General features: G+C 32.8%; 2 protein-coding genes across 2 annotated transcripts; both read right to left on the bottom strand.

The window, feature by feature from the left end:
• Window positions 1–4,505: 4,505 nt before the first annotated feature.
• On the bottom strand, window positions 4,506–9,430 carry LOC114328210 (uncharacterized). The gene is made up of 2 exons (XM_028276996.2): window positions 8,582–9,430; window positions 4,506–5,225 (listed from the first exon to the last, which is right to left on the bottom strand). The coding sequence occupies exon 1, from the start codon at window positions 9,310–9,312 to the stop codon at window positions 8,599–8,601; it is 714 nt and encodes a 237-aa protein (XP_028132797.2). The 5' UTR covers window positions 9,313–9,430; the 3' UTR covers window positions 4,506–5,225; window positions 8,582–8,598.
• Window positions 9,431–15,631: 6,201 nt separating this feature from the next.
• Window positions 15,632–16,880, bottom strand: LOC114328209 (uncharacterized). The gene has a single exon (XM_028276995.2). The coding sequence runs from the start codon at window positions 16,795–16,797 to the stop codon at window positions 15,772–15,774; it is 1,026 nt and encodes a 341-aa protein (XP_028132796.2). The 5' UTR covers window positions 16,798–16,880; the 3' UTR covers window positions 15,632–15,771.
• Between the last annotated feature and the right edge of the window lie 10,660 nt (window positions 16,881–27,540).

Raw genomic sequence — 27,540 nt, 5'->3', positions numbered from 1 at the left:
TTTCTCATCTTGCTAAGACACGTCGAATGATATATCGCTTATACCATTTCGGTGACTTTAAAACAGTACTTACGGTTGCAACTCTAAAACCGGAAAGCTGATGTCAAATTTCTCATCTTTAATACCATACTTGGGTTATAAGCTTAGATACATTCGACACCTCATTTGTCATTCTATATGTATTAATAACGGAGGAGTTGTATTCGCTGACGGACAGACAGTCACGAAACTGGAAATATATATTTATTCTCGTCTTGCGAAGACGCGTAGAATAATATATCACTTGTACTATTCCGGTCACTTTAAAACAGTACTTCTGGTAGCTTTCCTAAAAGCAGAAATCCTAGGTCAAATTTCTCACCTTTATTACCATTCTTGGATGATAAGCTTTCATTCGACACCTAATTTGTCATTCTACCTGGTGTAATGACGGAGGAGTTATATTGACAGACAGCCTAGGTCAAATTTATAACCTTTAGTACCCTCCTTGGATTATAAGCTTTAATTTGATGCCTAATTTGTCATTCTACCTGATATAATGACGGAGGGGTTATATGTGGATAATATACGTTAATCTATTTAATAGTAATCTTTTTCCCATGAGCATCTTTCAGTGCGTCACAGTTTTTCGATTTCTTTCTAACGCATTAAATTGTATGTGACAGAAAAAAGGCACGTCGGTGATTACAGACATTTATAAAATTTATTCTAGTTGTCGATAGATGGCTCTATAATCGAAAAAAAATTATTTACGAATTATATAATATATTTACGAATATAATCTGTACAATTTATAAGACTACACAAATCAAAGAAAATACCATTTTATAAATGCAATAAACACAATTGATTTGTTTTTATGCCAAATTGCAAATAAAATGTGACAACTGTCAGATTTAACTAAAATGTCATGTTAGAATAAATGTTATAAATGTGTATTATCACGGACTTACCTTTTTTTATATAATTTGTGACGCACTGAAAAATGCTCATGAAAAGGACAATAGTAATAACATTTTTAATAAGCTGTAGTAGGTACGTGAAATACAAATTTTTTATAAGGATCGACTTAATAATTTCTGTATTTTTTTCCTAAATACGTACCTGCTTTTAAATAATTGCTGAAAATATTCCATATGTACATGAAAACTGTAAATCCCATAATTTTATCGATTTACATTTAATGGGTCGAACTGTATTGAACTTAAATAACAGTAAAATAATGCATTAATAACAGTAAAATTATTTCCGTTTTCTGAAACAACTTAAAATTTATAATTTTCAATATTAATCATAATAATAATAAATAAATAAAAGATCTAAATATTTATTGGGGGAATTTGTATATTTGTATAAATAGAAATAATAGAAAATTACATTTTCAACAATTTTGATTGTTATATTTTTTGTCGAAAAGTTGAAAATGGCGGAGATATTGAGCAAAAACGGTTCTCGTTTAAAATCAAGATGGCAGCTGACGCAACAGCGCAATTACACTACTATTGACCCCCTCTAAAGATTACAAAACTAAAATTTGGGGCAGCTCCTAATGCAAGGTTAGGCCTGTTATTCGTCTAACCCGACTGGACTAACAGGGAAAGATAAAAGGAAGAAGGAGAGATAGAAAGAAGGAGAGTGTCCTGGCTAAAGAATTTAAGGGACTGTTTTAAATGCAGTTCCATAGAACTCTTCAGAGCAGCATGCGGTAGATAGAATAAAGATAGTGATGATGATATCCAACCTCCGATTAGAAGACGGCACTTAAAGAAGAAGAGAGTAAAAAAGCAGGAAAAGCTAGATAGTGAAATCGAAAAAGTCAAAAGACAAAAAAAGATATTAATAAAAAACATGAATAAAATAGAGAACTCAAAAAATATGGCACTACAATCTGAAAAAAATATAGATTTCAAGTTGCTTAAAAAATAGATCACGATAATCGATACTGTGACAGGCTACACAATATAGGTTACTCATATTTACGTAGGATGTGAAAAAAGAAACTACTAAAAAAATTTTAGTAAAAATTTTAATAATGAGTTAAAAACATTGATCACTGTATTAATTTTTATAAAAATTGCTTTAAAATTTACACGATTAAAAACTTTCATATATTTGTCATGTTTACAGTATCACTGCAATATTATGGATAAAATAACTAGTTTTAAAAATACACATTTTATTTTAAAAAATCACATATATAGATATAATAGTTAATATAATATAGCATTAAAATGGATTATGATAAAACTCCACTAACACCAAAATATCACAAAAGATAGTTACATAATATAGGATTATACTTATAGTCCATGTGGTGAGACCGCTCCCGTCTATAAAAATTTCTGATTCGGTTTCTTTGTGGATTCCTATTCAAAAATGTCCCTTTTAAAACAAATCTGAAGGGTGCCGGGCGGAATTTTTGGGCAGAAATTGTTTAAACAATTTTTTTAAACAAATACAAAATATCAGGTTTTTTTGCTCCGGAACATACATTTTTAAGTTTTGTCGGTCATTCTGAACAAGAAAGGTATCTTGTAAATTTTCTCAAAAATTTATAGTTTTCGAGTTATAGGCGATTAGTCCTGTCGCCATGGGTGGTACAACGGCCTCCTGTATTCAGATGGACTTACCCAAGTTTTTTTTATGTATTTTGACCCGTAGAACACGAATTTTTTGGGTAACAGTTGATCCGGATGTCGATAAGATTGTTGTAAACAAAGAACAAAGTTGAGGAATTACATAACAGCGATTTCTCGCAAAACAAAACATGTTTTTGTATTTTCTGGGCCATTCTAACCAAAAAGTGTTCCTACATATTTTTTCGTAGGATGCATAGTTTTCGAGATAAACGCGGTGGAACTTTCAAAAAATCGAAAAATTGTTATTTTTGAACCCGAATAACTTTTGATTAAAAAATAAAATAGCAATTCTGCTTACCGCATTTGAAAGTTCAAGTCAAAGTATATCGGTTTTAGTTATTTGCATTGCTAAAAATTTATTATTTTATTGTTAAACAAAAGTATAAACACCTAGTGCTGGAGTGATGTTTTCAATGATTTCTCATTTAAAATCGAACGAGTAGTAGGTAGAGTAGGTACAAGTGCAAGCGAGGCTATTTCTACGTAGCATGCGTGTAAACGCATGTATTAGGCACGGGAAACACTATGTGTTTATAGCTTTTTTTAGCAATAAACACATAAATTTTTAGCAATGTATATATTCGAAACCGATAGAATTAGACTTGAACTTTCAAATGCGGTAAGCAGAATTGCTATTTCATTTTTTAATCAAAAGTTATTCGAGTTCAAAAATTGCAATTTTTCGATTTTTTGAAAGTTCAACCGCGTTTATCTCGAAAACTATGCATCCTACGAAAAAACTTGTAGGAACATTTTTTGGTTAGAATGACCCAAAAAATACAAAAGCATGTTTTGTTTTGCGAGAAATCGCTGTTATGTAATTCCTCAACTTCTTTGTTTATAACAATCTTATCGACATCCGGATCAACTGTTACCCAAAAAATTCGTATTCTACGGGCCAAAATACATAATAAAAACTTGGGTAAGTCCATCTGAATACAGGAGGCCGTTGTACCCCCCCTGGCGACAGGACTAGATTTAAAATCTGAAAAATGCGAAAATACGCATTTTCGAGGCTTAAAAACTCATATTCATATTAGTATTTTTGAGGTTGCCAGATACTTAAATTGAAGACTAAATATTCAGCTTCCATATTCTGAAGAGTGATCGCGTATAACTTTAATTTATACCGTTGTTTTTTAATTGTTAAAAATGCGTGTTTATCCGATTTTTATAAACGGTGCGGCGCGCTCCGTTTCAAAAATCTCCTCTTTTCATCCAGAAAATATTTTTTCTAGATTCTTTGGGGCATTCTAAATAAAATAAGTTTCTTGACATTTTGCTCAAAAGTTAATAGTTTTAAAGTTATAAGCGATTTAAAATCTGGAATTGCGTTTTTTTGTCATTTTTCGGATTTTAAATCGCTTATGACTTTAAAACTATTAACTTTTGAGAAAAATGTCAAGAAACTTATTTTATTTAGAATGTCCCAAAGAATCTAGTAAAAATATATTTCGGATGAAAATAGAAGATTTTTGAAATGGAGCGCGCCGCACCGGCAAAAAAATCGGATAAACACGCATAATTAACAATTAAAAAACAACGGTATAAATTAAAGTTAGACGCGATCACTCTTAGAATCTTGAAGCTGAATGTTCAGTCTTCAATCTAGGTATCTGGCAACCTCAAAAATACTAATTTAAATATGAGTATTTAAGCCTCGCAAATGCGTATTTTCGCATTTTTTATATTTTAAATCGCCTATAACTCCAAAACTATAAATTTCTGAGAAAAATTATAAGATACCTTTCTTGTTTAGATTTACCCAAAAAATCTAAAAATATATGTTCCAGAGCAAAAAAACATGATCTTTTGTATTTGTTTAAAAAAATTGTTTAAACAATTTCTGCCCAAAAATTCCGCCCGGCACCCTTCAGATTTGTTTAAAGGGGACATTTTTAAATAGGAATCCACAAAGAAACCGAATCAGAATTTTTTTTCAGACGGGAGCGGTCAGCGGTCTCACCACATGGACTATTATGATCTAAATTCCACAGAATTTATCACGTTAGAATCTTGTTTCTTCCCTTGATTGTTTTTAGTTACTTTCTTAGGTTTTCTTTATCTTTGATCTGCAACAACTTCAGCAATTTTTAGCTTTTTCAGTTCCTTTTTGGCATCCGAAGAATGTCCGAAGTCATCAAAGTCTTTGGTACCTTCTTTGGAAGATCATCTAGCTAGATAATCTGTGATATCGTACACCATATCCTTAACATATAATTATCCACGTTCTTGCGTCTTGTTTACCGTCGTATTTGGATATTTTTTCCAGGGTGTAATATTTGATATCTGAAGATTCCTCTACCGCATTCTTTTGTAATGGATTATTTTCTTTTGTTGTTATTCGTTGCACTTTTTCCCTCTTCTTCATTAACTTCGATAATTTTTAATGTTTTGAGTTTGTTTTTAGGATCTGACGAATAGCCGATCTTATTAAATTTTTTGGTTGCGGCTTTTCCAGCCCATTCTTTTATAACGTCTGCTCCCCCAGGATGTTCGTTAATGTAATCAGTGACGTCGTCAACATTTTTTTAATAATGATCCAAATTCGACTTACATGTAATTCCTTTAAACATTAAATTTTCCCTAAAAAACAAAAAAGAGATTAATAGAAAACAAGAGTTAAATAGAGAACTCAAAAAATCTAGTACAACAAATCTGAAAAAAATATATTCCAACTTGCTTAACAAATAGACCAAGATAATAAATAATGAGACAGGTTACACAATATAGGTTACTCGTTATACAGTATGTCTGCGTAACTTGGAACCATATGGGTAACTTTTTTATTATTAATTTTACGAAAAAAAGTCATTCTTTATAAAGTGCTTTGCATGGTCTAAAATTTAAGATGCAACTATCAGATTTCAAATTTTATCAATAGTATACGAGGTATATCAAAAAAATATGAATGTCGCTCAAGAGGAAAGTACCTTCACAATATCGAAAATTTTTAGTATGAAAAGTTGTTTGGAAGTAAAAATTATGTTCTGATATGTAGGTACATATTTACATTCTTCTATACAGGGTGTTTCATTGGGAAACGGAAATACTTTAATGGTGAGTAGAGGTCACCGAGGCGGTTCTAGATATACTACATTTTTTGCCCTAACGACTTTTATAACCGAGTTACAGGGTGTTTTATCGATTTTGCCCATTTCTTTCCTAAGCCATAACTTTAGAACCACCCTGTATATGTTTTTCATATTTGGTACACATATGTCTCATTCAAAACCCAAACGACCAACATACTAACCATAAGAAAAATCCGGGTCCGAATTAACAAAAAATTATAAAGTAATTGTGACCTTAAAACAACACCCTGTATATTCAAATTTTGAAAATCTGTTTGTATATTTGAAAAGAGCACAAAAAATAATTTTAATGGTTAGCTTTAATTTTTCGGCCAGACAATTTTATGACTTTAATTTTGAAATTATATTGAATTGTTTAAGAACTCTGACATTAAAAAGCAGGTATTATTAACTTTTAGTTATAAATTATTTAAGTTAATGAATAAATACTCATTTTAAAAATAATCAATACTTATTTACCACATTGGAACGACCCAATTACTAGTGACAAGAAAAATGCAGGTCCGGATTAACAAAAAAATATAAAGTAATCGTGACCTTGAATCAACACCCTGTATATTGAAATTTTGAAAATTTGTCTGCGCATCTTAAAAGAGCATAAAATATCGTGATTAAAGGTTCATTTTAATTTTTTCGCCGTTGATTTAATTACATCAATTTTGAAATTGTATTGAAATTTTAAAGGACTCTGCGATTAAAAACCAGGTATGTATTATTAACTTTTAATAATTTAATGTTAAGGAATCAATACTTATTTTAAAAATACTTAATACTTATTTAATACGCTGGTTTCATGGATTCTCTGGATTTGTAGCTGTATGCACATAATTTAAAATTGGAATTGCCAGAATTGGGATATTTTAATGATTTAGTAAAAAATTAAAAAAAAAGCTATATCTAATAAAAAAAATTCGTTTAAACAGTTCAACAATTTAACATAAATTAAAAATATTTGAACTATAACAGTTGCTCAAAATGTCTGCCATTTTGTTTGATGCATTTCCTTTTTCGTTTTAAAAGATTTCGAATCGATTTTCTAATTACATTGGGATTGTTTTTCATTTTTCTGGCAGCTTCTTGTGACCTTGACAGAATTAATCAATATAATTTCAAAACTGCCGTAATTAAATTAATTGTTATTATCTTTTAACGCAGTTTTTGATGCTCTTTTAAAATACGCAAACAAATTCTCAAAATTTCAATATTCAGGGTGTTGTTTCAAGGTCACAATTACTTTATATTTTTTTGTTAATCCGGACCTGGATTTTTGTCATTAGTAATTGGGTCGTTCCAATGTGGTAAATAAGTATTGATTATTTTTAAAATGAGTATTTATTCATTAACTTTAATAATTTATAACTAAAAATTAATAATTTCTGCTTTTTAATGCCAAAGTTCTTAAAAAAAATCAATATAATTTAAAAATTAAAGTCATAAAATTGTCTGGCCGAAAAATTGAAGCGAACAATTGAACTTACTTTTTTGTGCTCTTTTCAAATATGCAAACATATTTTCAAAATTTGAATATACAGGGTGTTGTTTTAAGGTCACAATTACTTTATAATTTTTTGTTAATCCGGACCTGGATTTTTCTTATGATTAGTATGTCGGTAGTTTGGGTTTTGAATGAGACATATGTGTACCAAATATCAAAAAAATATACAGGCTGGTTCTAAAGTTATGGCTTTAAAAGGAAAGAAATGGGCAAAATCGATAAAACACCCTGTAATTCGGTTATAAAAGTCGGTAGGGCAAAAGATGTAGTATATCTAGAACCGGCTCGGTGACCTCTATTCGCCATTAAAGTATTTCCGTTTCCTAATGAAGCACCCTGTATAAAAAAAGTTTTAAAATTTTTCTTAAAGTATGGCATTTTTATTCGTGATACTCTGTTATTATTAATTTAAGAAAACTAAGATACAACCAAAAGATTTCAATTTTTCTCAATTTTATACGAGGTATCTCAAAAAATATGAATTTCCCTTAAGAGTAAAGTGCCTTTATTCATCACAATATTGAAAATTGTTATTAAAAAAAGTTGTTCGGAATTAAAAACTATGTTTCAATATGCAACTACATCGTTCTAATTGAAATATTGTTAACTATAAAGATAGATCATTTACTCTTGAGTGAAACTCATATTTGTGACATACCTCGTATAAAATTGATAAAATGTGATATCTTATTATTGCATCGTAGTTTATAGACCATGACGAGCTTTTTTAAAAAATAGCTTTTTTTCGTAAAATTACTAATAAAGCAGATCATACTTGCTAGAAATACAAAATATTTTATGATTTGAAAAACTTTTCATTTTTTTTCAATTAGAAGAATGTAATTGCATATTTGAACATACTTTTTAATTCCAAACTCTTGATCGAAATTCATATTTTTTGACATACCTCGTATACTATTGATAAAATTTGATATCTGATAGTTGCATCTTAGGTTTTAAACCATGCAGAGCACTTTATAAAGAATTAATTTTTTTCGTAAAATTAATAATAAAACGGTTTCCCATATGGTTCTAAGTTACGCAGACACACTGTACATCTAGGAAGAGAAAAAAGAAAATGCTAAAAAATGTTTAGTACAAATTTTAATATTGGTCACTGTATTTATTTTTATAAAACTTGATTTAAAATTCGCACGATTAAAAATTTTCATATCTTTGTCATGTTTACAGTATTACTGCAATATTAGATACAGATAAAGTAAATAGTTTTAAAAATACACATTTTATTTTAAAAAAATCACACATATAGATATAATACTAATACAGAATTAAAATGGATTATGATAAAATTCTACTAGCACTAGCAACAAAATATCACAAAAGATAGTTACCTAGTATAGGATTATATCTATGAGAGAATTCCACAAGTAATTATTGAAATGCAGCTTCTATGAGCTCTAAAATCCGCTGAATTTATCCCGTTAGAATCTTGTTTCTTCCCTTGATTGTTTTTAGTTACTTTCTTAGGTTTTGTTTTTCTTTGATCTGCAACAACTTCACCAATTTTTAGCGTTTTCAGTTCCTTTTTGGCATCCGAAGAATGTCCGAAGTCATCAAAGTCTTTGGTGCCATCTTTACCTGCCCACTCTGTTATTAAATCTCCTCCTCCAGGATGATCATCTAGATAATCTGTGACATCGTACACCATATCCTTTATAATTATCCACGTTCTTGGGTCTTGTTTACCGTCGTATTTGGATATTTCTTCTAGGGTGTAATATTTGATATCCGAAGATCCTTCTGCCGCATTTATTCCTAATTGATTATTCTCTTTGTTGTTATTCGATGCACTTTTTCCCTCTTCTTCATTAACTTCACCAACTTTTAATGTCTTAAGTTTGTTTTTAGCATCTGACGAATGGCCGATATTATTAAATTCTTTGGTTGCGTCTTTTCCAGCCCATTCTTTTATAACGTCTGTTCCCCCAGGATGTTCGGTAATGTATTCGGTGACGTCGTAAACATTTTTTTTAATGATGATCCAAATTCGGTTTCCATCGCTTCCATCATGTTTGGCTATTTCATCAATAGAATAATATTTTGTTTCTACCATTTCAACCATTTCACTTAACTTTCTACTTTAGATGCACTTAAAACTAGATTTGCTAATACTGTTGTCACGTTATAGTTGGAAATAAGGTTCAGATATATTAAAATAAGTTTATATTGAATGAAGTGTTATCGGGGATTTCCGATAGTGTTTCATCAACAATAACTATATTAAATGGAATTCACGTTCAAGATTACATTGAAAATTCTACTTAGTGGTTAGTTGCAGAGTCGGTTTCAGTGACAGTTTTATGTAGTTGTCTTGGTTTAAATTTTTATAATAGTTATTTTTTAAAAAGCGGTAAAGACCAAGTAATGCTTGGGAGATGTAGTGTTGTATTACAATACATGTTTTAGAATTTTGTGAATCCAGATTTAGCCACACGGCTCACACTCCCTCTAAGGGGAAAATTGACTCATCCCAGATACCTACGGTATCATTTTTTTCAACGGTTTGTGAATTATTAACGTTTTTATTTGTTCGGTCATTATACAATATTTCAGTAGGTACTTCGTTTGACATTCTGTCTTTACCTGCAGATTTTCTCTTCTTCAGATTTTCAAATGTTTTTTGAACTTCCTGTGTAGGAAGTACCTACACCAGGTTCTGTACTGTATACCTTCCTACGTATATTAACTTATTCATTTGTGGTCATTTCTGGTGTTTCCGGTTTCAGCGTAATTTGTTCTTCCTCTGCAGAAAACTTTTTTAGATAGTCAATCCATGTATCCTTTTTTCCTTTTCTATGTGTTTTGGTTCTATGAGTTCTTCACCTCTGTACTATGACCTCTTATAAAGTGCCACATTTCCCTTTTCATGTTTCCAAGTGGTACAAATCATGTTTCATTTCTTCCGAAAAACGTTCCCGGTCTTAATTTTTATTCTTCCTACAAATACATGTATTTCTTATTGTCTTGTAATTATCGTATGCCTCTTTTGTGTCTGAGTTGACATGTTGTATTTCAGGTAAGCGTTTTTTTCTTTACATTTTTCCTTCACTTCTGTGCAAAACCATGGAGTTCTTCGCTTTGGTAATGATTTATTTTTAAAGTCTGGCCAACTATCTAAGAGAGTCATTACAGGGCGCATCTGTAAAAATATTAGTACATTTGGACGTTGAGAGGTGACTCAACTTTTTTGCAGAAATGGCTTGAAAATAACTCAAATAATAATATTTGAAAGATGAAGCTTTTCAATCCTAATAGCAACATTAATAATATTAAATATATTAAAAATATTACTAAAAGATTTTTAAATTGAAAAACTAATAAAAAATAATAAAAATGGTATACATTTTTATTTTAATAATATTTGAGTTATCCTCCCTCTCAAAAAGGTCCGGAACATTGTTTAAATAATTAAAATGTCAAAAAATGAAGGAAAAATTCGATTTTTTTCTTCGATTTTTTAATTATAACTTTAAAAGTATTCATTTCCGAGAAAAGTTGCACTGACATAAGTTGCGTAATTAAATTCCCTATAATAGAGAATTGGTTAAAAATTTAAAAGACCCTTGTTGCAAAATAGCAATAATTACGAAAAAAACATACAAAAACAAGTATTCGCATTTTACGTTTTTCAACCATTTATGCTACACTTAGGACCTTAATATTTCACCCAGAAAAACTTTATGATACAGTTAAACAATACTGTAAACATTAAGATCGGTTCAATAGATTTAGCAAAATAAATTTTGCAATCCAGCTTTCGCAAAAAAAAATCATTTTTTCAAAATGTTACAGGACTGAAAATAAAGCAGATAGCAGGTTGAAATTTCTTTTGCTTATAGAAGTGTACAGTACCTTTCGTTTGCAATTTTCAAAGTTAAAATCGATTAACTACCACGGCGTCAGGAATTTTTTTAAATAAACATTAATTATTGGTGCTACGCGCAGGACAACGGATAGTTTTCTCTGATTGGGCATTCCAATGACCTTTTATAATGATTGATTCATTTTCATTTTTAATACATTTCGATATAAATAAATAAATTTGTTTATTGAAAAATAAAAACACATACTCTATCCTTTGAAATACAACTTTTTTTAGCAAAAACTTTCTTTGTTCATATATTTTAACTATTTCACAAACAATAATAAAATTAGTTTGATTTTTGTGGAATTAAAATATTAAAATACAACAAAATATAGAGTAAGAAAATAATACATTAGATAAAGATTGGAAGAAATTTTGGTGGAAATCAACTTGTGTGAATCGAACACCGCTGTCCTGCGCGTAGCACCAAAAATTAATGTTTATTTTAAAAATTTCCTGACGCCGTGGTAATTAATCGATTTTAATTTTGTAAATTGCAAATGAAAGGTACAGTACACTTCTATAAGCAAAAAAAATCAACTTGCTATCTGCTTTATTTTCAGTCCTGCAACATTTTAAAAAATGAATTTTTTGCGAAAACTGGATTGCAAAATTTATTTTGCAAAATCTATTAAACCCATCTTAATGAAATTCACAGTCTTGTTTTACTATATCATAAAGATTTTCTGAGTAAAATATGAAGTGTAGCATAAATGGTTGAAAACCGTAGAATGCGAATACTTGTTTTTGTATGTTTTTTTTTTCGGAATTATTGCTATTTTGCAACAAAGGTGACTATTTTTTAAATTTTTAACCAATTCTATATTGTAGGAAATTTAATTACGCAACTTTTATGTCAGTACAACTTTTCTCACAAATGAATAGTTTTAAAGTTATAGTCAAAAAATCGTATTTTTCCTTCATATTTTGACATTTTGATTATTTAAACAATGTTCCGGACCATTTTGAGTGGGAGGATAACTCAAATATTATTATTTGAGTTATTTTCAAGCAATTTCTGCAAAAAAATTTGAGTCACCTTTCAACGTCCATCTCAAAACAGATGCGCCCTGGACTATATTGGGTATCCCTAAAGGCGCAGTCTCTCTTATGCGATTGTCGCATGCGTTCGACGCAAGCAGGAGTCGCAAGCAATTAACGCAGTGGTTGGGGTGGTCTCTCTTGTGCGTTTAGACGCATCAGATAAAACAGCTGATGAAAAGCGAGAATTTTAAAAATAATAGGTTAGATTATATATTATATAATAGCACCGATAACAGTAACATTGCTTCATAGTAATTTATAATAATATTGATATTTAATAATTTATAATTATAGTAATACTTAGTAATTAATAATAATAGGAATATTTAGTAATTTATAATAATAGTAATACTTAGTAATTAATAATATTCATTAGTCATTTATAATAATAGTAATATTTAGTAATTTATAATTAGTAGGTAGTAGTAATTAGTAGTAATAGTAGTAAGTAGTAATTAATTTAGTGATAATAATAATGGAGCATCTACAGAGACAGGTTTATCTTCACATATTAAAAGAGCAAGAAATGGAGGAGAACATTTTAAAAATGATGCTCTCAGATGAAGGTAAACCAAAAAAAGAGTAAAACTGATGAAATGTATGTGAATAGGGTTGAAGAAGGATACCAAACCAATTTAATAAGTAAATATATGGTTGATAATGAGACCAAGTTTCATAGTTTCTTTCGCGTGACGAAGATCCAGTTCCATTTCTTGTTATGTGTTATCAAGGAAGACATAACGAAATCTCCTACAAGAATGGTAAAAAGAGGGTGATAACACCAGAAGAAAAACTTGGTGTCACATTAATGGTTAGTACAAAATGTTTATTCTCTGTGCAATTATGAAAACAACAGCATTGCTTATTTATATCTGGAAATTACATATTATTAAAATATTAATTAACAAAGCTTCTTAACCTCGAACCTCGTTATCATAAGTTAATAAACAACAAACTTTTAAATTCCATGTCAAATTTTTTGTTGTTTTATGAAATAGACGCATTCAGTTACTGCAAAGCACTGCTATCATCACCAGTCGATGCAGCAGGCGCATGCGATTCCTCGCGTCGAACGCACAAGACAGACCGCTCGTATAAAGTTTACATTTGAAGAGTGCACAGAACATCGCTTGCGACTGCTACTTGCGTCAAACGCATGCGACAATCGCATAAGAGAGACTGCGCCTTAACATAGATAGTTGCTTTAATATCTTTTGTCGATCTACTCCATCAAACGCCAGTATGAAATCGATATACAAGTTGTAAATTGGTATGCTATATTCAACAAATTTTTCATGTATACCTCGTAATACATGTATTTTGGTCTATAGTTGACCTCTTTGGTCTAAAACCATATTGGTATTCACCAATCATTTCTTCCGAAAACGATTCCAGGCGGCTGTATATAATTCCTGGTGGTATCTTGTAGATGACAGATGACTTTTGAAACTGTTATGTCGCTGTTTTGCGTCTCAAAGGTGGAATTACTGCATCGCGGTATTTCCCTTAAAAAAGGCAGGCTTGTTGATTTTTGTTTCAGCGTTGGGACTGCATAGCTACACTGATGAAGCATACGATGCAGAAATAGCTATCTGTAGATGGTGGTCCAGCTCTGAATCAAATTAAAACAAAACTGCCTTTCCCCTTGTTATGCCCCTATAATTTTTGCAGAGTCATTTGTCTCCTCCATACATAAGTATGATTCCTACTTTCCAATCTTCTGGGATGACTTCTAGTGTCCATATGCGGTCGATTAGTTTACCTATGGATATGCGTCCATAGCACATGTCCACCATTCTTCATCATTTCTGCCGTTATTCCATTTGTGCCAGGTGCTTTGTTATTTTTTAGATGTTTTATGACGTTATCGTTTCTTCCAATGTTCCATAAATCAAAGTATCAGTTCAATTTTCGATGTCTCCAAGGAATTATTCAATCCTTTTTTGGAAATGCATTATACAGTGCTCGTCAAAAGTCCGTTCCACCCCTCGTATCTTTTGAACGGTTATACTTATAATAGTGAAATTTGGAGGGAGGAAATAAACGGACGTAGACTTCTTAAATAGTCATAACAGGTGACGTAATTATGACAGATGACTTTACAGCGCCACTGTGACAGATAATTTTAAATGGTACCTTATGGCAAGTTTGTAAGGTATTGAAAATACCTATTCAGTCATAGTAATAATTTTGTTTGAGTTAAAGCTCATTTTTGTAAATAAACAAAATAAATACAAAATTGTAATTTCGTATTTAATTAATAAAAATTCAAACTTACGTCTATGGTTACTTGTCAAAAAGGTTGACGTTGATGTAAAGTCTATAGTCCTGTCGCCAGTGGGGGTACAACGGCTTCCTAATTCAGACCCATTAGGGTCATTACCCAAGTTCTTTTTATGTATTTTGACCCGTAGAACACGAATTTTTTGGTTAACAGTTGATCCGGATGTCGATAAGATTGTTATAAACAAAGAACTTGAGGAATATAACAGCGATTTTTCGCAAAACATAACATTTTTTGTTTTTTTTTTTGATCATTCTAAGCAAAAAATGTTTTCACAAGTTTTTTCGTAGGATGCATAGTTTTCGACACAAACGCGGTTGAACTTTCAAAAAATCGAAAAATTTCAATTTTTGAACACAAATAACTTTTGATTGAAAAATAAAATAGCAATTCTGCTTACCGCATTTGAAAGTTCACGTAAAATTCTATCGGTTTTGATTATTTTCATTGCTAAAGTTTAATTTTTTTATTGTTAAACAAAGCTATAAACACTTTTCCCATTTTTTGAAAGTTCAACCACGTTTATCTATCGAAAAAACCTTGTAAGAACATTTTTTGCTGAGAATCGCACAAAATATACAAAAAAAAAATGATTTATTTTGCGAAAAATCGCTGTTATGTAATTCCTCAAGTTCTTTGTTTACAACAATCTTATCGACATCCGAATCAACTGTTACCCAAAAAATTCGTGTTCTACGGGTAAAATACATAAAAAAACTTGGGTAAGTCCATCTAAATTAAGGAGGCCGTGGTACCCCCTGGCGACAGGACTACTACTTTTTTGACAAAAAAAAACCATAGGCGGATATTTGAATTTTTATTAATTAAATGCGAAACGACAATGTTATATTTTTTGTTTAATTTATTCACTAAAATGAAAATTAACTTAAACCCAAAAAATGAGTATGACAGTATGACTGAATAGGTATTTTGAATACCTTTCAAACGAGGTATCACTTGCCATAAGGTCCCATTTAAAATTATCGGCCACAGTGGCTCTGTAACGTCATCTGTCATTATTACGTCACCTGTTATGATGAGTTGAGAAGCCTACATCCGTTTTTTTCCTCCCTTTAAATTTTACTATTATAAGTATAACCGTTCAAAAGATACGAGTGGGTGACTTTTGACTAGCACTGTATACGTACTGGAATATATTTTACATTTACTAAATAAATCACAAGACTCTAAAACGTTCATCTATTTTTATTTTGGTACAAAATAATAAAACAAACAATATAGAATTATACTTAGACATAAATATCACAAATAAATTATAAAATATTGAGATTACCAATTTTAAAAATTACTTTTTCAAAAACATCGTTTTAACACAATATGCCACAAGTTAATATTGAAATGCAACTTTTTCTATTAACAAACTGAGAAGAATCAAGAATTTTAATTTTTTGAATAGATATCTGCCTATTAAGTTCAACTTTCTTAAGTTTCTTATTTCTTTCTTCGTTTACGACTTCACCAATCTTCAACTTCTTTAACTTATTTTTGGCGTCAGAGGAATGTCCTAAACTGTCAAATTCTTTTGTGGCGTCTTTACCGGCCCAATCTTTTATAACTTCTGCTCCTCCTGGATGTTCTTCAAGATAGTCAGTAACATCGTATACAGCATCTCTAATCACTATCCATACCCTAGGATTGTCTTTTCCGTTATGCCTTGAAATTTCGTCATAAGAATAAAATTTGGTGTTTGCTTCTTTGTTGTTTATATTTTCTTTGTTTTCTTGATGGATTGGTGTAATTTTGTCGGAATTCTTCTTCTTGTCTTCTTTCGGAATTTCACCAATTTTTAGTTTCTTAAGGATTCGTTTAGCATCAGTAGAATGCCCAATATTATCAAAGGCTTTTGTTGCGTCTTTTCCTGCCCACTCTCTGATTACATCTGCACTTCCAGGATGTTCTTCCATATATTCAGTTACATCATATACACAATTCTTTATAATTATCCAGGTTCTAGTATCTTGTATCCCATCGTGCTTTGCAACTTCACTGACATTGTATAGTTTGGTGTCGTTTGTACTAGTTATTTTGGTAGATTTTACTTTTGGTTCTTTATTGATTTTCTTTTTACGTTCCTCTACATCAACTTCACCAATTTTTAGTTTCTTCAGATCTCGTTTGGCGTCTAATGAATGACCGAAGTTATCAAAATCTTTTGTTGCATTTTTACCTGCCCATTCCATTATTAATTCGGCACCACCAGGATGTTCTTCCATAAAATCAGTCACATCGTATACATTGTCTTTGATAATAATCCATACACTGGAACCTTGTTTACCATTATGCTTGGCTATTTCTTCAAGCGTAAAATATTTGGTTTCTTTATCTTCAACCATTTTTTATACTTTTGTGTCTTCAGGAGACTATACTGCTGTGGATAAGACTTTAACTCTAATAAGATTTTTTATAGAAAAAATTCCAAATTTATACTGTCTCTGCAATGACGTCAAGCTGGGACTTCCCATTTTGTACTTTTATAATCTTATAGCGGGTATCACGTACCAGATAATATTAAAATTTGTTTATTATTTTTTAAGCCTACGATTTAAGAGGTAAATAAAGATCTGAAATTATTTTAGAGATAAGTATGTTCTTGAACTATCAATGATATGATGAGATGTTCCGAATTCAATTACACTTGTTAATAAACAACAAACACATAACATGCAATGTAAAATTGCAATATATGTACATTTCAAAAAACCTTCTTTCTCCTCTTTTTTTTTTCTCATTTGTTTCTCCCTCAGTATTGTTTTAATATTTCAGTTTCCTGGGACCAGCAGAAAAAAACCAAATATATGACAACATCTAAATACCCACTACTCTCTCGAAAACCTCTCGAAAACCTTAACTTCACGCATAGCAGTCGCACTGCCTGGAACCTGCTCAGAAAACTGGACACAGGCGCTAGTATCCCAACAACTAACTCTTCATTACCAAATCCAGAAGATATAGCGAAACGCATTGCGCAAATCTCCAAACCAGTCGTAGAAAAGGCTCATAAAAGAGAAGTACGATATCAGCTCAAAAAGATCAAAACTGCATCTCAACAAAGCCTACCCATCATGAGGCAAATAGAGACCGAGGAACTTTTCAACGCTCTAGACTTAATTAAGTGCCGCAAAGCTGCAGGAGTTGACAAAATATATCCTGAGTTCATAAAACACATTGGTCCAAAAACTCGAAAGTGGCTCCTCGACTTCTTCAACCAGATAATGACGACGCAAAAGCTCCCCAAACTATTCAAGCAAAGCAAAGTCATCGCAATCTGTAAACCAGGCAAAGATGCTTCATTGCCCGAGAGTTACAGACCAATCGCCCTTTTAAGTGTCTGCTATAAGACCTTTGAGAGGATAATCTACGCGAGACTTTTACACTCTGTAAGCGAAAATATTCCCGTAGAACAAGCTGGATTTATGCCAGGAAGGAACTGCAGTGATCAAGTTCTTTCTCTAACCACATTTATTGAAAATGGCTTCCAAAAGAAAATCAAAACGGCAGTAGCATTCATTGATCTGACATGTGCTTACGACACGGTTTGGAAAGAAGGACTACTACTAAAATTGTACCGGATGGTACCATGCCAATAATTTAATAAGCTAATAAATCAAATGCAGTGTGACAGATTATTCCAAGTTAGCGTTAATGGGAAAACTAGAAAATACAGAAGTTTACAGAATGGGTTACCCCAAGGATCGGTTCTATCGCCGCTCCTGTTTAACATTTACACCTCAGACGCTCCCACTACAATCTCACGCAAGTTTATTTATGCAGATGACATGGCTTTAGGCATACAAGAAAGAAACATCGAGAACGCCCAAGCTATCCTAGAAAGCGACTTACGTACTATTAACACATATTTTAAAAAATGGGGCCTTCAGCCAAATCCCACAAAAACAGAAGTTACTGCCTTCCATCTAAATAACCGGGAAGTGAACTACAGACTAAACATAGAAAGCGAAGGGGTTACCCTAAAACATAACCCAAATCCAAAATATCTCGGTGTAACACTGGATCGTACTCTAACTTTCAAGGAACACTTATATAAAACTGCAGCTAAAGTAAAAACTCGCAATAATATCATTCACAAGCTTGCAAACACCTCTTGGGGAGCCAATGCAGACACAATCAGGACAAGCGCTCTTGCATTAGTCTATTCAACAGCCGAATATTGTGCTCCAATCTGGCTAAATAGTCACCATACTAACGTCCTAGACACACAACTAAATCAGACAATGAGGTATATTACGGGGACCATAAAAAGCACACCTACTCAGTGGCTTCCAATTCTAAGCAACATTGCACCAACCAAAACACGGTTAGCTGCCCTTAAATCACAATACCAGAAATGTCAAAAGAATCCCTCATTGCCAGTAAATACCGACATAGATCAGTTAAACCAGGGCCAATTGCGGCTGAGATCTCGAAACCCGCCAACAAGAACAGCAAAAAATCTTCCAAACAATTCCACAATTGATGAGCATTGGATAAGCGAATGGAACGAAGAAGTGAACAATGCACACCTAATAGGAAATCCCACAGTCAAACTCAACGGTTTCTCTCTTCCGCGCCGAGAATGGTGTAATCTGAACCGAATCAGGGCAGGTCATGGAGTGTGCAATAAATCACTTAACCAATGGGGCATCGCAGACAGCCCGCTATGTGACAAATGCAATGCTGCTGAACAAACAGTCCACCACATTACACAAGAATGTCCAGCCACACGATTCGAAGGAAGCTTAATCGAAATCCACGAACTAACTCCTGAGGCATTGGAATGGCTCCACAGTAGCAATATCCGCCTTTAATGTTTTCATTTATATTCTTACAATCTATTGTATGTTTTAGCAATGTGTAAAGTTCATACGAATATATACATATATATATATATATATATATATATATATATATATATATATATATATAAATATATATATATATATATATATATATATATATATATATATATATATATATATAATACCCACTACGATGTAAAATCGAAATTGATGGGAAAATAATAAAGCAGCAAGCAAGGTTTAGATATCTGGGAATAGATATAACCAGTTACGGAGATGTTGAAGAGGAAGTACGACAACAAAGCTTAAGAGCAAGTAAAGCGGCGGGATCTCTTAATGACACAATCTGGAAGAACAAACACCTAAAACAAGACACAAAAGCAAGAATCTATAAAGCAGCAATTAGACCTATATTAACATACACGGCGGAGACAAGGCCTGACACATCTAAAACGAGACGACTACTAGAAACAACAGAGATGAAAATACTCCGACCAATATCAGGGAAAAGTCTGTTTTTAGAAGACATAAATGGATGGGTGACAAAACGGAAACAGGAGTGGAACGAACACATTAGTAGAATGTCAGAGGATAGGATAGTACGAATAGAACGAGATAAGTCACCAAATGGACGAAGAAGTATTGGCAGACCAAGAAAAAGATGGTGTGATAACCTATACAATTTAGGAGGCTAATATTGAAGAAGAAACAGGCTTTAAAGCCTACATACAAGAAGGAAGGGTAAGAAGAAGAAGAAAAAGGAGAAGAAGTTTCTTGGCACTCGTATAATCGACAAAGCCATCTAGCTCTTTGGGCTCGAATCGTCTCCTCCCATTTCCATATACATATTGCGTTTAATTAAACGGAATATAGAGAAATATACGGAATAGCGCGTGTATACATACACACCTTCATCCGTCCCCAATATATCTTTATGCATGATTACCTACCCTTTTTAAAATAGCCCATCGTGGGTAATGATTTATCTGAACGAGATTTGAATTTGTAGAATGGAATAGCTGGATTAAAATTATGCTTATGATTAACATCATTACACAACCATGCTTCGGGATGTAATTAAAGCCTGAATGGTAATATTCGATCTTAACCACGATAACCAAAGCATTAGGTCTCACAGTTTCTTCCTATACATCAATTCACGTAGTTCAAGCATAGGATAAATTATTTCTGAATTCTCTTCCATGTTCATCATTCAACCACTGTACTACCTGTAATGACCATAATAGGCTTTTTTCTCGTAAATAGCGCAATGCGAATCTGCGATCTTGGGTGTCATTTTTTACTTGATAACAGTGCCGGATTTAGGGTATTTGCGGTCCTAGGCCAAATTACCCCGAGCGGCCCTCGATAACTTCACGATTATGTAATTAAAGCATAAAGACTTAATAATAATAATAATTAAAACGTTTATTTTAATTTTACTTTTTAAAATTCGCAATTCGCAATTTAAAATTCGCAGAAGTCGAGTTACTCAAATAGTTTTTGATTCTTTTCAACACGCTGAATGAACTTTCTCCAGATGCATTAGATGTCATCATGCATAGTAGAATGCGCAAAGCCGTGTCCATATTCGGAAATAATGTTGTTAACTGTTTTTCATGAATGATTTTCAGATACTCCAAAAGTGTATTTCTCGGAGGCTTGGTAATCTTGTTGTCATGAGGGTCTCTTTCTTCATCAAATATATCTTCAACAAAGCCTTTGAACTGTACACACTCTTCTCCAAAGTCGCCATATATGTCGATTCGATACTTTTTAGTCAAAATAGAAACGTTTACCCCGATTTCTTCATTGAAAATTGATAAGTTGTTTTAAATCCAAATTCTTCATCAAGACTGAAATAAACTTCGGACCTTTCATTCAATTCTGAATAAAGCGTGTCAATTACAACATTGAATCTTTAAGTTTTCTTTGCCATTAAAGTGGGGTTCAGTGGATTTATCTTCTTTGCCTTAGCCAGGGAGAGCTTTTCTTTTCGGGAGTCTTTTTATTTCAAGAATATAGGTTTCATTTTTAGACAACTCTTTTCCTCTTTTTTCATAGGAATCAAAGTTATCTCTCAGACTTAATGCATACTCCTTTACAGATTTGTATGTTGTAAGTCACATTTAAGTCTGTAGCAGTTAATGTTTTGCTACTCTTGCCAAAACGTAGTAAAATACCGTACCACGTTATTAGTAGAATAGCCATTCTCTTATTTGAAAAATTGTTTACTGATTTCAATTCAATTAGTAACATTTTTTTACCAAAAAAGTTTTTTTTTACAAAACGCTGCGGCCCCCTTTTGCTTGCGGCCCTAGGCCGCGGCCTAGTCGGCCTAGTGGTAAATCCGGCACTGCTTGATAAATAATGCTTCAAAAATAATAAATAATTATAAAAGCTTAATAAGCGAAGAAATAAATCCGTAAATACGGATCGTTATGAAACCTTTTGCATTCGATTCGGGAGAGCTTCAGGAAAATTGTTGACCACTTGGCATCAGGGACAAATAAAAATTTAATTGTTGTAGGTGGAAAATGCATTTTCCAAAGTGCATTTCAAAGTATTCAAAATAAAAATTCCCAACTCGGAAAATAATCATGGAAATGAGACTGAACAGAAATATTGGTTCGGCGGAACTGTAAAAGAGATGCCTGGTGGCCGGTATACCGGTATGCACGTCATTTCCGAGGAGTTTTATGGAAATTCATTATGAAAATCGTTGAAAATTGTTATCTCAGGGTTTTTGAGGTCGCTAAACATGAATATTGCTTCGGCGATGCTGTATGAACTACCTGGTGCACAGTATCTATATCATCTCCTGGAGTTTCATGAAAATTCGTTATAAAAATTGTTGAAATTTATTATCTCGGGGTTTTTGAGGCCGCTGAATACGAATATCGCATCGAAGACGCTGTACGATGTACCTGTTGCCCGGTATCTACGTCATCTCTTAGAGCAGTGGTTCTCAAAGTGGGCGATAACGCCCCCTTGTGGGCGCTGGAGGCCTCTAGGGGGGCGGTAAAGGGCACAGAGAAGATTGGGGGACGTTGAAGCGGTTTACAGGGGCAATGGCTAATTTAATTTTTTACCACAATAATTAATCAGTTTATTAAAATATCAAAAAAAAAAACAACACAATTCTATTACAAAAATTATCTTTAAAGAATACTCAAAAATATCAAAACTGCTTTTTCTAGAAAATATAATAATACTCTAGCTCTCTGAGAGGAAAACCTACCTACTGGTTATAATACCGCTTTTTATCGATTCCCCGCCCGCTGCCGAGGCCGAGGCGAGGCCCGCCCGCTGCCTCATATAAAAGCGCACGCCATCCAGTCATGTCACATTCACCTCAAACCCTGAAGAGGACAAAATCCTAAACGGGGAAGCACATTGAACGCATTTCTTCTAAACATTATCTAGACAAGCAAATCAAACAATGTGGCATGGCCAGTCATGTCATTCGACAATCTGCTCTACTAAGGACCGAACGTCTCAGACGTCAAGGAGCATCGCGTTATTACGAAAACAAGTGAATTTAGTGACGAGATAAAGTGCTGTACGTACAGTGTCTAATTTGCTCAGTAAGAATACTGTGAGTGGTGTCATTAGTAAGTTTTTAATACTCGATTCTTTACTTCGGCATTTTTGAAGACAAAATTATGTCGGAAGCAAAAAAGAAGAAACGGCAGTACAGCGCGGAATATATAAAATATGGATTTATTGAAAATCCTACAAATCCATCTTCGCCTATGTGCCTCTTTGTCAAAAAACATTTTCGAATGAAGCGATGAAACCCTCAAGGTTGCAAGATTATTTGAATAAAATGCATTTAGATAAAAAAGACAAAAATGTGACTTATTTTCAAGACTTGGAAAAGAAGCACGCAGCTCAGCCAACTGTGTCAAAACTTTTTGCAGCGGCTTCTAAGCAAGACGAGGACGGACTCCGAGCTTCCTACAATATCTCCTTGCTAATTGCTCGAACAGGTAAACCTCACACTATTGGAGAGGATTTAATTTTACCGGCAATAAAAGAAGTAATAACTACTGTGCTCCATAAACCAGCGGCAGATATTATCCGAAAAATTCCTTTGAGCAATAGTTCCTTGCAAAGACGAATTGATGAGATGGCTGAAAACATTGAAGAGTTGTTGTGCAATCATCTGAAGACTTCTAAATTCTCAATTCAGTTAGATGAGTCCACTTTACCAACTGGTGAAGCATTGTTACTGTCATACGTGAGGTTTATTAAAAATGATAAAATATGTCAAGAACTATTATTTGCCAGAAATTTAGAGACCGATACAAAAGGAGAGACCATATTTAATACACTGGAAAAATTTTGTGATGAGAAAGAAATTCCACTGAAGAATATTATATCAGCTGCTACGGATGGCGCTCCGGCTATGACAGGACGTCACAAAGGCTTCATAGCGTACTTAAAAAATAAAATTCCAGATGTGCTCGCTGTACATTGCGTCGTTCATAGACAACATTTGGTTGCGAGAAATTTGAGTGAGCGTCTCTCTCAATCACTGCAATATATCATCACAGCAGTCAATTAAATCCGAAACAGCTCTTTAAATGACCGATTATTTAATCAGCTTTGTGTTGCTAATGATGAAGATTTCAACCGATTGCTATTTCACACAGAAGTACGTTGGTTATCAAGAGGTAACTGTCTGACTCGATTTTACAATCTGTTTGAGTCTGTGATAGAGTTCTTGGAAAACAAATACAAAGAATTGCACGACAACCTCATCACTTCAAAGAATGATATTGCGTACTTGACAGACCTATATAAATTATTTAATGATGTCAATCTCCAACTTCAAGGTGACGACTCGAATTTGATTAAAACAAAAAATGTCATTGCTGCTTTTGTAGCTAAACTGCTCTTATACAAGAATAATATCGGCAGACGTGAGTTTCACAATTTCCCTAATTTGTCAGCAGTATCCTTCAACAACGACGACTTGCTTGTTTACTGCCAACATTTGGAGAACCTCCACAGGAATTTCACAGAACGATTTCAGGACATTTTAAACTTGGAAATACCGGACTGGGTGTTGGATCCTTTTTCAAATGTCAACACAGCAGGATCACCCCAGCTGGAAGAAGAACTCATAGAACTGACAACGAACGAGGAAATAAAAATAAAATTCAAAAATGGATACCAAGAATTTTGGCTACAAAGGCTAATCCCGCAATTGTACCCTGGATTGTGGTCCATCGTTCAACTATTTTTGATAGCATTCCCATCATCGTATTTGTGTGAACGTGGATTTAGTGCTGTGACAACGTTGCTAACTAAAAAGAGAAGTCGGTTGCAGATTACCAAACGCGGTGACTTACGGCTGTTTTTGAGTAAATTCGAGCCTGATATTAACAAACTTGTTAAAAATCATCAGATTCATCCTTCACATTAGATTAGTTTTAAAATTCAAATTGAAATGTTTGTTTTAATAACATGAATAAAAGTTTTTCTAATATTACAAAATGGTGTTTTAAATTACTCTCATCAGAAAGTCTTATTTTCACATGACACGCATAATTTAATTATTAAAATAATGACTGCGATTGTGATTCTTAAGATGTAGTAAAGTAAAAAAAATGGGGGGCGCTAGAAAATAATTAATTTTCGATGTGGGCGGCAGACAAAATAAGTTTGAGAACCTATGTCTTAGAGTATTATGAAAATTCGTTATAAAATTCAACAGTGAGTAACTATGACAGTATTTTTTTTAATTCAGAGTGTAAATTATAAAAAAAAAGTTAGTATTATTACCTAATAATTTTTTTTAGATATAAAGATGTCAGAACGTTGAGTATATGATTAAAAATCTCAGTAGACATTATTACCTCAGGGTTTTTGAGGTCTCTGAATACGAATATTGCGTGAAAATGCTGTACGAGGTAGGTGGTGCCCGGTATCTAAGTCGTCTCTTGGAGTTTTATGGAAATTCTTTATAAAATTCAACAGTGAGTAACTATAACAGTAGGTAAGTTATTTTAATTCAGAGTGTAAATTATAAAAAATCGAATTTTTTTTAGTATTAATACGTACCTACCTATAATTTTTTTTAGATATACCTAAAGATGTCAGAACGTCGAATATGATTAAAACTCTCAGTAGACATAAAAACCCAGGAATAACAAGTTTCAACAAATTTTATTACGAATTTTCATATAAAATTCCCGGAGACGACATAGATACAGGGTGTCAGGTACCTCGTACAGCGTCATTGATACAACATTCGTATTCAGCGACCTCAAAACCCCGAGATAATAAATTTCAACAATTTTCATAAGGAATTTTCAGAAAACTCCAGGTCACATAGATACAGGGCACCAGGTACCTAGTACAGCATCGCCGAAGCAATATTCGTATTCAGCGACCTCAAAAACCTCAGGATGACAAGTTTCAACGATTTTCATAATGAATTTCCATAAAACTCCAGGAGACGACGTGTATACCGGTATACCGGGCATCAGGTACAGCCTCGCCGACCCAACAATGCAATTTTCATTTGTCCTCATGTTCCCCTTCAATTCTCCTGAAGCTCTCCAGAATCGAATGCAGAAGGTTTCATAACGATCCGTCTTACTTTAAAAAAGCTATAAGTTTATACGATTTTAGTCCATTTTCTCGCCTACAAATATTTCGTTGCTATTTGCTATTGATATGAGCAGGCCCGCCGAGAGGTTGGTAGAGCCGGTAGATTTTACTGGGGCCCAGCGTCGACCAAAGATTTAATGTTTCGCGTTTTTTTTTTAATGAATGAAGTTTGTGAGATTTTTGATGATTTGCTGGGCCTTGTAATGACGCTACTGACAAATTTGAGTCCGAGGCAATATTTCGCTCTGAAAGATATAATATTGTCGGAGATTATATAATAAATCAGAAATAATGTGGAAAATGACTAAAATGAGACTCATGCGCCACATAAAATTTTATGGACATGGACATTCTGAGATGAAGATAACGACAATATTAACAAAAATTGATATATTGCACTAGATTTACAAAGAAAACATCAGTGAAGAATTTATAGAGAAAATTTTTCATTTTAAAGTGATATACAAGGATAATACGTACTCGTGAATTGAAACTTTCTCCAATAGATTTACTAAATAAAATTAAATAGTTAAATTAGAATCATTATCTCCTAACCTACAAGAATATTTTGCATATTGCACGCGATAGGCGCAGAAGCAGAAAGATCCTTTAGTTGTCTTTCTCGCATAAAAAATGCTATGAGACCTACAGGTCTGTTAACCTACCTAGGTCTGTTAACTGACCTAGCAGGTTTGTGCTTTGAGCATGATTGAGGCGAAATCATGCGATTTTTCAAAAATAATTACCTATAGATAGATATACCTTTGCCAATCAGAAATCTCGAAAACCACCATTGTTGTAAATATTTTTTTCTACGAGCGTGCAAAAATGTCTACTTTCGCGCACGCATTTTAGTTTAGAAAATTTCACTTTTCCGCACGCGTGTTACTTTTCCGCACGCATGTTACTTTTCCGCACGCGTTTTTTACTTTTCCGCACGCGTGTTAATTTAGATATGTTAATATGGCCTTAAAGTAATTATAATACATGCAATAAACTAATATTTAGATATTATTTACTAATTTATTTCAAATATATCTTATTGTGTTCCTGTTTTAATGAAATTAACGCGACAATTCCATGAAATAAAATTATTTTGACATAATACTCGAAAGTCAAATCGGTAGACAATAACAGTCGTTTTGAATCATCGTCATGCAAACCAAGATCGTCGTCATGCTAACTAATTATATTGAAAGTTTGGTTATGACAACCTTGTCAAAGAATTAATTTGTGTATGTATTTTCATATTAATTAAATTAATTGATTAAGATTTGGTAATTTTTTAAAGACTCTTAGGAAAAATATTGTTCCTAACTCTTGCAGAAAGTCTCTTTTCCGCACTCCCGCACTCCCGCTTCGCGTCGTTCGGAAAACTGCAGTCGCGTGCGGAAAAGAATGACTTTCTGCACTTGTTAGGAAAATATGTAACTATTTCCACCTACCTCTACCGAAAGTATACTTTTCCGGACCTGATTGTAGGGAGCAACGTTGTACTTTTCCTCAGTAGGGAGGAAAATATTATTCCTCCCTAGGGAGGAAAAGTAAAAGTGATGTCATGGTATTTCATTCATGAAATATAACTTATTGACGCCCTGTACAATATCTATTTTCTATTACGTAAGTATCTATACATTTTAACGTTTATTTATAAAA

This window comes from Diabrotica virgifera, chromosome 1 (genome assembly GCF_917563875.1).
Source record: "Diabrotica virgifera virgifera chromosome 1, PGI_DIABVI_V3a".
Lineage (NCBI taxonomy): Eukaryota > Metazoa > Arthropoda > Insecta > Coleoptera > Chrysomelidae > Diabrotica > Diabrotica virgifera.
Note: the sequence above shows the minus strand (reverse complement) of the source record. Positions and strands in the feature narration are given on the sequence as shown.

What these genes read in the sequence shown, in the direction of transcription:
- LOC114328210 (XM_028276996.2), bottom strand. Translation starts at nt 9,312, where the DNA reads ATGGTTGAAATGGTAGAAACAAAATATTATTCTATTGATGAAATAGCC.
- LOC114328209 (XM_028276995.2), bottom strand. Translation starts at nt 16,797, where the DNA reads ATGGTTGAAGATAAAGAAACCAAATATTTTACGCTTGAAGAAATAGCC.